We start from the raw sequence: 12,070 nt of genomic DNA on the forward strand, positions 1-12,070 counted from the left end.
GGAACACTGCACATGGAGTCATTTTTTATTACATATTTTAACCTATCCTATAGATATATCTATATCTTAATTATAATTTGGGATACATAAAGCACAGGAGCATTCTTGTTTTCTTGTTTTGTATATGAAAGCAGAAAAATCTGTCTATCTGTCGTATAGTATTCTTTTGAAAATTACACTTTCTTGTTGTCAAATTGAGTCTAGTTTTGATTAAAGCTGTCTTGTTAAAAATAAATAAATAACTGCCTGTTGTTTGTTGTATTCACAATTCCATGTAAACCTGGACACAGTAAAAATAACTTTTTTTTCTTACCTTCCTGATAATAGAGAAATTAAATATCTAGATGTGTGCTGTAAGAAAACTCAGAGTGCAACGTAAACATACGTTTCTGTGAATGAACTGACCTACATTTAAGTTTGTATGAGCCAAACCAGAACTAATACAGCATCTGCCTATGTGCTCCTACATCAGTCTTCCTAAAGCCCTGATTACCGTGGCATCAAGTAACTTTCTCATCATGAAAGCCAATTAGGTAGCGTTGCCTCCCAGTGCTGCCTGCAGACATTGAAAAAGCACCCGAGAAGCGGAGTTGACAGGCAGCTCCTCTGGGAAGCCCGAGCAGTGAGAGGAGCAGTGATGCAGTGGCTGAATCCTTAAAGTGAGAGGATTGCGTTTTGTGAGTCTGAAAAGCTCTTAATCACTCGGAATGAAGATCTGTTAAAAGGTCTGAATGCTTCATTTGTCTGATTGGAAACTTTCCCCCAAACACTGTCAGTGTCTCGCTGCGAGATATCAACGTCAAATCACAGACAGTAAATCACAAAATGAGAAGATGACAAGCAGTTGACATAAACTGATTTAATCATCCTTAACCTTTATCCAACTCAAAGGGGTTTCAGTTTATGGTCCTCATTTATATCAGTGCAATTAGAGGGTACAGGAGTGAAAACCATATATCAGAGATAGTTATAAAGAGTAGCGTAAGAATGATAGGTACATGTGAATTTAGGAGTTAATAGATTGAGGTATAAACCTTGTAATGATACCCTGCAAACCACTCTATTTCAGACTGAAATTACTGAACAGCTAATAAAAAGTGACAATAACAAGAGAAATTAATAAAATATGTGACAAACAAATAAAGCAATAAACGGTCAACACCTCAGCCACATTGAAAGTAGTCATGCAATTAAAAATGAAAAGTAACATTATCATAAACTTTGTTACAATTGTTAACAAGTTTAAAATATATGTATGTGCATGATCCCCAGGGGTTGTATCATTGTGACTTTTGTGATCTTCTTGCTTTGAATTTATTTATTTTTTTCCATTGTATATATTTTTGTTAAAAGTGTAGTGCTTGTGTGGTTATTTAGTTAGTTAGTTAGTTAGTTAGTTAGTTGGCTAGTCTTTTTGTCAGACCCGAACAGATGATCAGTGCAGTGCAGGTAAGCTGTTTGTGCCTGGACCTAACAAAAAACAAAACAAAAAAAGGAGGTAAAAGAACCAAACAAAAAACTACTGGGCCTTCAACAACGACAACAACAACAACAAAAAAAAGCTGAAAATTACTTAAATTGGCTAAAGTGTTCAGAATTGTTACATTGAGTCAAATGACTTAGTATAGTTGACCCCATTTGTGGTGGTTGGTAGCCTAGCTAGCTTTCATTACACATTGTCAACAAACAGGCCGAGCAGACTGGCATCCCCCGGCAAAACTAAGAAAGCTGCAGCTTGAAATCAAACCTTTAATCTTTATACCGAAGTGTGCTCTACCTCAGAGGCACAGTCGCTTCAGCGTACTTGTGGGTTTATGTTGAATCATTTCTCCTCCTTAAATCAAGCCCTTTTCACAACGTGTGTAAATCACTGCTTTGATTTCTGGTACATCCTGTTGCTGACTGCAGAACCAGTGATTTCCATATAAATAGGACTCTTATCCTGAATACGAGAGCAGTTATGGGGCTGGAGATAAAAAATAAAGGCACATTATCTGTTACACCTTGAACAGGACAATGTGATCATCCCTTTGCCATCTGTTTCTGAGGGATGAAAAGAAAATGTGAAGAGAAGAAATCAGATAGTGCACAATGACATAATGTGCTGCTTTAGTGCCACAAATGGCAGGGCAATGAACAACCTGGAAAGCCCTGAGGCCCATCAGGATAAAAATAACTATAAGGTCTATTTCAGTCTCATTAAGCTGAGTGTTAGTAATTATTTCGTCATTATCAATATGTTTTGTCAGTCAAATTCCAAACACTCATTAAGACACATATTAGGCTTCATTCTGTTTTAAGTAAAACCGTGAACATCTGAAAACATAAATGTTTGGAAAATCTAAAGAATCAAAATGATACAGCACCTGCTTGTTTTAAAAGCAATCACAGTTGATACTCACATTTCCAGGGTCTGAGGTTTGTTGGTGGATGGTTGGTAATGCGCCTGGATTCAAAACCAGTCTATTTGCTAGCTCTCTGTTGTACTGTCCAAAGTTGTAAAAGGGGGGAGTTTCTTCTCCAGTGGACCAATCAGGTCAGACTTGCTCCTGATTAGTTAAAAAAGGGAATTGCTGATGTCGGCAAACCCCGGAAATTCCAAACAGCTCGTTTTAGGTCAGGATTTTACATTCATGAGCACTAGTAAAAACAGGTTTTGTCATTAAATATCAATTTGTGGAATGGGAGGAAAGCCAAAGACCCACAAATTTCACTAAAAGACTTACTGAAGTGATTTTTGCACAATAGGGGACCTTTAAATGTAGTATGACATCACTTTGGACGGGTGAATGTGTAATGTGTTGTTTGAAAATGTCTCTTAAGTTGTAAAAAAGTACTGTTCTCAAAACACTGTCTGTGTTTGTGCAAGTTTGAAAAACGCAGCCCCCCCACCACCATACACACACACACACACTCTCCTCTCCCCTCTGTGTTCCACTATCCCGCCCCCCAGCTCGTATCGCCCCTCCTCACCTCCAAACAACACATCCCCTCCGACAGAGCAAGAAGATGGGTGAAGCGGGTCTGGTGTTGCCACTGCCAGCTGATCAGAGCAGAGCCGACTGTGGGCGAGGCTTTACCTTTCACGGCATGTCTTCACCAGCTCAGTTTACAATGCTAAAGATGCATGGCTAACTTGTACTAAAATCTATTGACAGAGCCGACCCGTTCTGATCATAGACTTTTGAAAAAATGGACGTCTTCTTGCTCGAAGTGAGGTCGCCACAAAAACTGCTCCCCCTGGTGGATGGCAGCAGCATAGGTAAAAAGTCATCCAGATGGGCTGTGGTCAAACTAAAAAAGATTAATAGACCTGGTAAAAATGTTTCTCACATCTGAGTGCTGTGGTGATTTGAAGATATTATTTGGCTGCCTTGTAGCCAGGTCTTCTTTTTTCTGAAAAAAGTTTTCATTAGTTATAAGACATGAAAAGAGAGGTTTATGGTCGCATTCAACGATGATTGACAGCTGCCTTTCTTGTGTATTTTTTTCAGAGATTGTAAAATATGTCAGGAGGTAAGGCCAAGAAGTAATTCAATTCTTGAAAGAAAAAATATATATATTATTATTGTCACTCTGCTCCACTCACTTTCACCCAGTATCCCTCACAGTCTCTACTGTGCAGATTCTGGCTGCACAACTGCTACCAATGGCTGCGCCTGCGACCGGGTATTTTGGCTTCAAAACTGTTCAATAGTAAATAGCGGAGCCACCCTGTCAGCTCTTTATACAGTCTATGGTTTCGACCAGCAACCCTCAGTCATTAGCCAGTATAGGCACAGACTAACCAGAGTTATTCAGCTGACATCTCCCACTGTAGTAAACAAAGTAATTACCTGTTCAACAGAAATTTGTCTGTCTCAGCGTCAGTCTTCAGTCCCCAATTCCTCTGCAGCTTTTTCCACTGGTCGTACATTTCTCCAATATTCAGTCTCTGTTGGCACGTGTATCGCTCATAATTCTTCCTTGCTTCAGCCTTTTCCTTGAAAATTTTTCTTTTTCTTCCCTTCGCTGTGGAGGGTAACATTAACAGCTTCCTGGTTTTGGTCTCCTCCATGACGCTCTAGTAGCTGAGCAGCTAGCTGACGTGAGAGGGGTGGTGGGGAAGGACGAGGCGGGACCATGGGCAGGTCGGTGGACGGTGTGGAGATGGGGAGACAGGGGATTGGATGGACTCACGCACAATCCTGAAAAGAGGGGAGCAGCGGTTCAGATAGGTCAATTATTATGCTGTTTTGCAGATGATGTACTAAATGGATTTTTCGTTCCTTTTTGCTTTTTATATTGTGTAGATTGGACCATCGGACAATAACAGCCTCATAAACGGCATTATTAATAATTACTAAGCTTCCAAATCGTAGACCATAGCTTTAAATTAGTACTTTACATGTTCTGTTAAGGGTTTTCAGAAGCAAGAACTGAGTAAAATACTGTGACTTAATTATTTTTGGACGATGATGGTTTTGATAAAATGTGATTAAAACTTTATTTATTTATTTATTTCTCTGTTTATTTATTTATTTATTTGGGGGAGTCCTTTTTTCCCTCCAGGTACATTAACTGGGTGCTTTGTGATTTAGAATCACACCTTAGCTGGGTCACAGCTCAACCTGCGTCCACCTGTTTTTCCACAGAAGGATACATGGTGGAGCTAGCTGTTGTTGTCTTGATGAATGTCTTCTGATAAATCATCCTTTTTATTTGCAAAATTCTAAAAAGGAAATGGAAAAGTTTCTTGTGCTGGTCCATTAACAGAAATCAGGCCTGGAGCCTCACATTCGTATAACCTTTCCTCAAGCTCCTTTTTGGTAATTATTACTTTGATGAAACTGAAAAAGGTCATTTACACAAAATGAAATGGCAGGGCCATATTTGCTCATTTCAATGAGCAATGGAGAGCATGATTCTCTTGTCAGCCCACCATGAATACATAAATGCCATTCAAAGAGCTGGCTGCAATTACTTTAATGTCATGAAGAAGTGTTGTGTAACATGTTACAGCCCCAACAAGCTAATTATCATCAGACTTTCTTTGATGAGACCCAGTAAAATGGATGTGCAATGTGTTGGATGCCTCTCTCGTTTACAGAGGTATCACAAAGTCATTGCTTCTGGTATGACTGGCCTGTGAAGGAGGACATGTAAGGATCATCTCACTTTGTCAACAAATAATAAAAAGCATCTCGCCTTGAAAAGGAATTGAGTCACAATTTTCAATTCCCTTTTTATAAAGTGAAAGTCTTCTTGGGGGGATGAACACACTCGATGATGACATGCAGCTGCATGTGTGTTCTTTGTATAGAGGAGAAAGAATAAAAGATCTTGCTGTTAGATCTTGTTCAACTGCAAATATGACAGGTGTTGAGCTGGACAGCCTGTCTTCAGGTGAAATAGTTCACTGACCTTCCGCTAAGAAAGAGAGATCAGAGAAATTGCCATTCTCAAAGCAAAAAGGTGAGGACCTCTAAGCTCAGGGATGTGCCATGGCTGCTTACCTGACCTGCTTACAAAACTGCTGACAGCGTGGTCTCTGAGAGAGGATCTAACCTCAGTGATGGTAAAAAATCCTCCCCCGTAAATGAGCCAACTTGTATCTGAATCACAATAATAAACTGTGTGCTTATTATAACTGTTTGTTTATGCCTAGAGTTCAGCATCTCTGTGATTGTCTGAAAAGGTAAGTCTGTGTGTGACGCTTCACAGTGCAATTGTTTGAAATGATTTTTCATTGCAGCAGCAGAATGTTGTTTGCATTTGGTGCTTGGGCTCAGACCTTATCATGCCTCACACTTTCATTTGACATGCTGCATTGTGAGGAATATTGAGATAGAATCTTCACTCCCTGGTTGTAACCTGCAGGTGAATGCAGATGAGGAGGCTGACAGAATGTGCACAGCACTAATAACTGGATGCTTTTTTCTGTGGATGCATCCAGAAGTATGCTTCTCACAGTTTTGTTGTGTAATGTGAACAGCTTTCAAAAAGGCTGTTCATTTCAATGATGATTACTTATTTTCTCTTCAACTCTGTTTTGATATGTCTGCTAATAAAAGAAAAAAACAAGATGGTAGTCACTGAAACTGACGGATGCAAATTGGAATACCCCAGAAATTAAAAGTATATGCAAAGCATATGATGTGCTTTCTGAAGTATGTGCAAAGTCAGTTTGGCAGGTCTGTCCTCCACTCAGCTGAACTTCATATCCAAGGCAATTACAGAGTCCGCCGGCCAACCGAGGTGGCCTGTCAGTTACAAAACCCACAAATCCACTGTTTCATTTTACCCCCACTTACACTGAAGTCTAGATGACAAGATCATGTTCACAGAGGGAGAGCACATCTCCACAACCCTTTAGTGGTGCACTTTTTCATCCTATACAGTGATTGATCTCAGACAAGGCAAAAAGCCTGTTGCTGTTGGAATGAACCGTACAGTAAATCAGACTCAGGGTCAAATTTAATCTGATGTTAGTTTTTAATAATATCAGTCTTATTCGGGCTTAGAGATTTTTTTTTTCTTTTACATTAACTTTTATCCATCTGCTGAATCATCTCTCTGCATGTGAACTGTAGTTCTGTCTACAATGGTGCAGGCTTATGTAAACACCACCCAACAGGTTAGCTATGGCTGCCTTTTGCAGCAGCTCTCTCTTTTTTCAATCAATCTTTATTTATATAGCGCCAAATCATAACAAATGTTATTTCAAGACACTTTACAAAAACATTTACAGGTCTAGACCCGTAAATGTTAATAAAATTTTATTAGCAGAAACCCAACATCAAGACAAGATAAGGAGTCTTATCTTATCTTAATCCACCATGAGTACAGGACTTTGCAGCATTTAGCAAGTTACAATGGCAAGGAAAAACTTCCCTTTAACGGGCAGAAACCTCGGACAGAACCAGACTCATGTTAGACAGACATCTGTCTCGACTGTGTTGGGGTTAGAGAGAGACAGATAGAGGAGAGAGAGTGGGAGAGAGAGGGGGGGGGGGGGGGGGGGGAGGAGGGGGGGGGGGGGTAGGGATACACACACACGCACACAGAAAGGGAGAGAGAGAGAAACAGACGCAGTCTGAAGTTTGGCGCTGTGGCGACAGTTAAGGTGAAACCAGCAGGCCAAATCCAAAGCTGTAGTAGCTGGTGTCGGACAGGAGCACAGCAGCAGGCCGTCTTCTTCACCGATCCCCAGGAACCTACAAGACAAACTCAGACCCTCCCAGAGAGGTGTATGGTCAGTAACTATAACAGGACAGTAAGACTAGAAGTTAGACTGACAGAAAAAGAGGGAAACAGGAGCCCTGTGTGTCAGTTCCCCCTAGCAGTCTAAACCTATAGCAGCATAACTAAGAGCTGGTTCAGATCTGATCCAGCTCTAACTGTAAGCTTTATCAAAAAGGAAAGTTTTAAGTCTACTCTTAAAGGTTGAGACCGTGTCTGCTCCCCGGACCTCAACCGGTAAGTTATTCCAAAGAAGAGGAGCCTGATAACTAAAGGCTCGACCTCCCATACTACTTTTAGAGACCCTAGGTACAACGAGCAGACCAGCATGTTGAGAACGCAAAGACCTAGACGGATTATACGGAACAATTAAGTCTTTAAGATACGATGGCCCGATGCCATTAAGCGCTTTGTAAGTCAAAAGAAGAATTTTAAACTCTATCCTAGATTTTATAGGTAACCAGTGTAGAGACGCTAACACTGGAGAGATGTGCTCTCTCCTCCCAGTCCAAGTCAGTACCCGAGCGGCAGCATTCTGAACCAGCTGAAGAGTCCTAATAGACTTATTAGGACAGCCGGATAAAAGAGAGTTACAGTAGTCCAGCCTAGAAGAAACGAAAGCATGGACCAGTTTCTCAGCGTCGCTCCGAGACAAGATGTGTCTAATTCTCTTGATATTGCGAAGATGAAAAAATGCCGTCCTTGAGACCTGTTGGATGTGAGAGTTAAAGGACAGGTCCTGATCCAAAAGAACTCCCAGGTTCCTGACAGTGGTGCTGGAAGCCAAGCTGATGTCGTCAGAGGCGGCGATGTTGTTCAAGAAAGCTTCTCTGAGATGTTTAGGTCCAAGAACAATGACTTCAGTCTTCTCTGAGTTCAGCAGTAAGAAGTTTCTGCTCATCCAGGACCTTACGTCTTTGAGGCATGCTTCAAGTTTAGATAAGCGGTTGGTTTCTTCAGGCTTCATTGACAAGTAAAGCTGAGTGTCATCTGCATAGCAGTGAAAGTTTATGGAGTGTTTCCTCAATATAGTGCCGAGAGGAAGCATATACAAGATGAAAAGAATCGGTCCGAGCACTGAACCTTGAGGAACTCCATATTGCACCCTGGTGTGAGAAGAAGAGACGTTGTTCACATGAACAAACTGATGTCGATCCGAAAGATACGATCGAAGCCAGGCTAAAGCGGTTCCTGAGATACCAAGAAGACTCTCTAATCTCCTCAGAAGAATGCAATGATCAATAGTGTCGAAAGCGGCACTAAGATCAAGCAAGACAAGCACAGAAAGAAGACCACTGTCCGAAGCCAAAAGTAGATCGTTGGTTACTTTCAGCAGCGCAGTCTCAGTGCTGTGGTGAGCTCTGAACCCAGACTGAAAGACCTCAAAAAGACTGTTGCTATGAAGAAAATCACAGAGCTGACTCGCAACAACTTTCTCCAAGATCTTAGAAACGAAAGAGAGGTTAGATATCGGTCTGTAGTTGACAAAAGAGCCTGAATCAAGTGTAGGCTTTTTAAGAAGAGGCTTAATAACAGCAACTTTAAAAAGTTGGGGCACGTAGCCCGACAGTAAAGACGCATTAATCATCCTTAGTAAAGAAGATCCGACCAAGGGAAAGACTTCCTTTAACAGCCAAGCTGGGATGGGATCCAGAAGACAAGTTGATGGTTTGGCTGAAGTGACAGTTGAATCCAGCTCTGACAGGTCCACAGGCGAGAAGCAGTCCAGGAGTATATTAGCTCTAAGCGACGTTTCCGCAAATTCGCCATCGATCGAAGGTTCTATCACGGTTGCATGTAACACGCTACTAATTTTATCTCTAATTTTTAATATCTTATTGTTAAAAAAGCTCATAAAGCCCTCACTGCTAAGTGATAGAGGAACGCATGGCTCAGTAGAGCTATGACTGTTTGTCAGCCTGGCTACAGTGCTGAAAAGGAATCTAGGATTGTTTTTATTCTCTTCTATAAGAGTCGAGTAGTAAGTTGCACGCGCAAGTCGCAAAGCCTTTCTATATTCATTTAGACTATTTTTCCAACGCAAGCAGGATTCGGTTGTTTTAGTCGAACGCCATATTCTTTCTAATTTCCTCGATTGTTGTTTGAGCTCACGAGTTTGAGCGTTGTACCACGGAGCGGAACGATGTCGTCTGAGAGTCCTCTGTCTGAGCGGAGCAATTGAATCGAGGACGGCTTGAAGAGAACCCGTGGTATCCGCAACAAGTTGATCAAGCTGAGAGGGAGCACAAGAGCTCTCTGCAAAAGTAGAGCAAGAATTCAAGGCAGCAGGAATAGCTTCCTTGAAAATGTCTACAGCTCTGTCAGACAAGTTCCTGGACAAGATGATTTTGTTCGCAGGTGAGAAATCTGACAGCAAGAATTCAAAAGTAATGAAGAAATGATCCGACAGAAGAGGATTCTGCGGCAAGACAGCCACGTTGACAGGTTCCACGCCATAAGCAAGAACAAGATCCAAGGTGTGGTTAAAGCGATGAGTAGGATGGTTCACAGACTGTGTGAAACCAAAAGAATCCAGTAAAGACATGTAAAGGCAATACAAAGACTATTGTCAACGACGTCCACCTGAATATTAAAGTCACCGACAATGATAATTTTATCCGACAGAAGAACGATATTAGAAAGAAACTCTGAAAAGTCGGAGAGAAATTGAGAGTACGCGCCAGGAGGCCGGTAGACGATAACAAACAAAAACGGTTGCGCGGTTTTTACAGCTGGATGCAAGAAACTGAGAAAAAGACTTTCAAAAGAGCTAAAGCCTAGTTTAGGTCTAGTGCTAATATTAAAGCTAGAGTTAAAGATAGCTGCCACTCCCCCCCCACGGCCTGTGTCTCGAGGGTTATGAGTATTAAGGTGACTGGGAGGAGTGGACTCGTTTAAACTAACATATTCACCCTCACACAGCCAGGTTTCAGTCAGAGCAAGTAAATCAATGTGATAATCTGATATAAGTTCATTAACTAGCACAGCTTTAGATGATAAAGATCTAATATTTAACAAACCACATTTGACTTTAACGTCATGTGGTTCATCCGCACCGGAAGTTTTAATTTTTATAAGATTATCATAATTCACTCCTTTATTATTATTATTATTATTATTATTATTATTATTATTATTATTATTATTAAAGTAGTAGTTGTTGTTGTTATAATAATTATTGTTGTTATTGTTATTTTTATTGTTATAGAAAAAGGGTCTCGGTCGGGGAAACGACACAGTCTCTATGTTACAACTGGAGTGGCTGGGAAACTGCACTAAGGGAAACGCAGAGGAGCGTGTAGGACTGCTGCTCTGCTGCCTGGTCTCCACTCTGAGTTGTCAGATGGGTAAACTAATAAAATCAGCCAGATTTCTAGTTAAACGAGCTGCGCCATCCAGAGTGGGATGAACGCCATCTCGGCTAATTAGACCAGGCTTGCCCCAGAAGGATCGCCAGTTGTCAATAAAACCCACGCCATTATCTGGACACCAGTTCGACAGCCAGCGGTTGAATGAGGAGATGCGGCTAAACATCTCATCATTTGCCCTATTTGGCAGGGGGCCAGAGAAAATTACCGAGTCCGACATAGTTTTGGCCAAAGCACACACCGACTCCACATTAATCTTTGTGACTTCCGACTGGCGACGTCGGGAGTCATTAACGCCGACATGTATGACTATCTTACGAAATCTACGTTTATCCTTTGCCAGCAGTTTTAAGTTGCCTTCAATGTCGCCCGCTCTGGCTCCCGGGAGGCACTGAACTATGGTGTCTGGCGTCGCTAATTTCACATTCCGTACTACCGAGTCACCAATCACCAGAGTGTTGAGTTTCCTAGCAGGTGTGTTGCTAAGAGGGGCATATTTATTGGAAATGTGAACGTTACGGCTGTCCGGCGTGCGATTTTTATGCTTGCGGCTATGTTTCCCTCTCACGGTCACCCAGCCACTACATCCCGGCTGCTCGGGATCTGCCGGGGGGGAGGCTAAGCTAAGACGGCCCGCACCGGCTACAGGGGGCTGGCTAGCATTAGCTAGATGTGGCCTAGCTTCGGTGCGGGGCCGCGTCTCGAGTTCAGAAACCCTCGCCTCCAGAGCTACAAATAAGCTACATTTAATACAAATATCATTATCCGTAAAGGAGGAAGAGGAATAACTAAACATCTGACACATCGGGCAGAAACGAGCCGCAGAAGGAGAGTCAGAGTGAGAGCTGGAGCTGGAGTGGAGAGACATCGCTAGTGCTAGGGAGCTAAAAGGCTAACAGGAAAACCAGTCGTCAGAAACACCGAAAAAGTATACACCCTTGTGGGAAAAAAGGCAGAGTGCTTGGTGTAAACTACTATAGATCGATAAGATGGCAAGATTGAAAAGAGTGAAAGTCCGTAACAGGTAAAACAACAGATAGATTGAGAGCGAACGACACGACCGTGCTGTACACAGAGTAAAGGAAAAACCGGAAATGATACCACAGACTCACGTGACCGCAGAGATCCAATTTTTTGTCCGTTTCTTGTAATTTTTTCGCCTCTTTTTTGTAATCTTTGTATTTGGAGTGGATCATTACTTTGTATGGCTAATTTGTTGGTCATGGACACCAAACTTTTTGTGGCTTCAGTGATATTTTTACTACTTTTCTCCTGTGTTTGTCTGGAGATCCTACATGTAACCATGGCTGCATTGTTTACATGTGAACTCAGCTGTTTGCAGCCTGTAGCATGTCAATGCTAACTGGTGCAAGGCCTGATGTCTTCCCACAAGGTGAGGAGGAGGAGGTGAGGACGACGTGCTGGTTCTCAGGCGTGAGCTAAGAAGTGATGACATGGACCTGTCCTTCCATCCATCGCTA

At 41.9% G+C, this 12,070-nt stretch overlaps 1 protein-coding gene across 1 annotated transcript; it reads right to left on the reverse strand.

Moving 5' to 3' along the window:
- Positions 1-10,489: 10,489 nt before the first annotated feature.
- Positions 10,490-11,457, reverse strand: LOC141800567 (uncharacterized). Its single transcript, XM_074683175.1, has one exon. It carries the CDS (start codon positions 11,455-11,457, stop codon positions 10,561-10,563), a length of 897 nt encoding a protein of 298 aa, XP_074539276.1. The 3' UTR covers positions 10,490-10,560.
- Positions 11,458-12,070: the final 613 nt, after the last annotated feature.

The sequence above is a fragment of the Halichoeres trimaculatus genome, unplaced genomic scaffold (assembly GCF_033239565.1).
Source record: "Halichoeres trimaculatus isolate MK-OKI-2021-1 unplaced genomic scaffold, fHalTri1.1 fHalTri1_scaffold_12, whole genome shotgun sequence".
Lineage (NCBI taxonomy): Eukaryota > Metazoa > Chordata > Actinopteri > Labriformes > Labridae > Halichoeres > Halichoeres trimaculatus.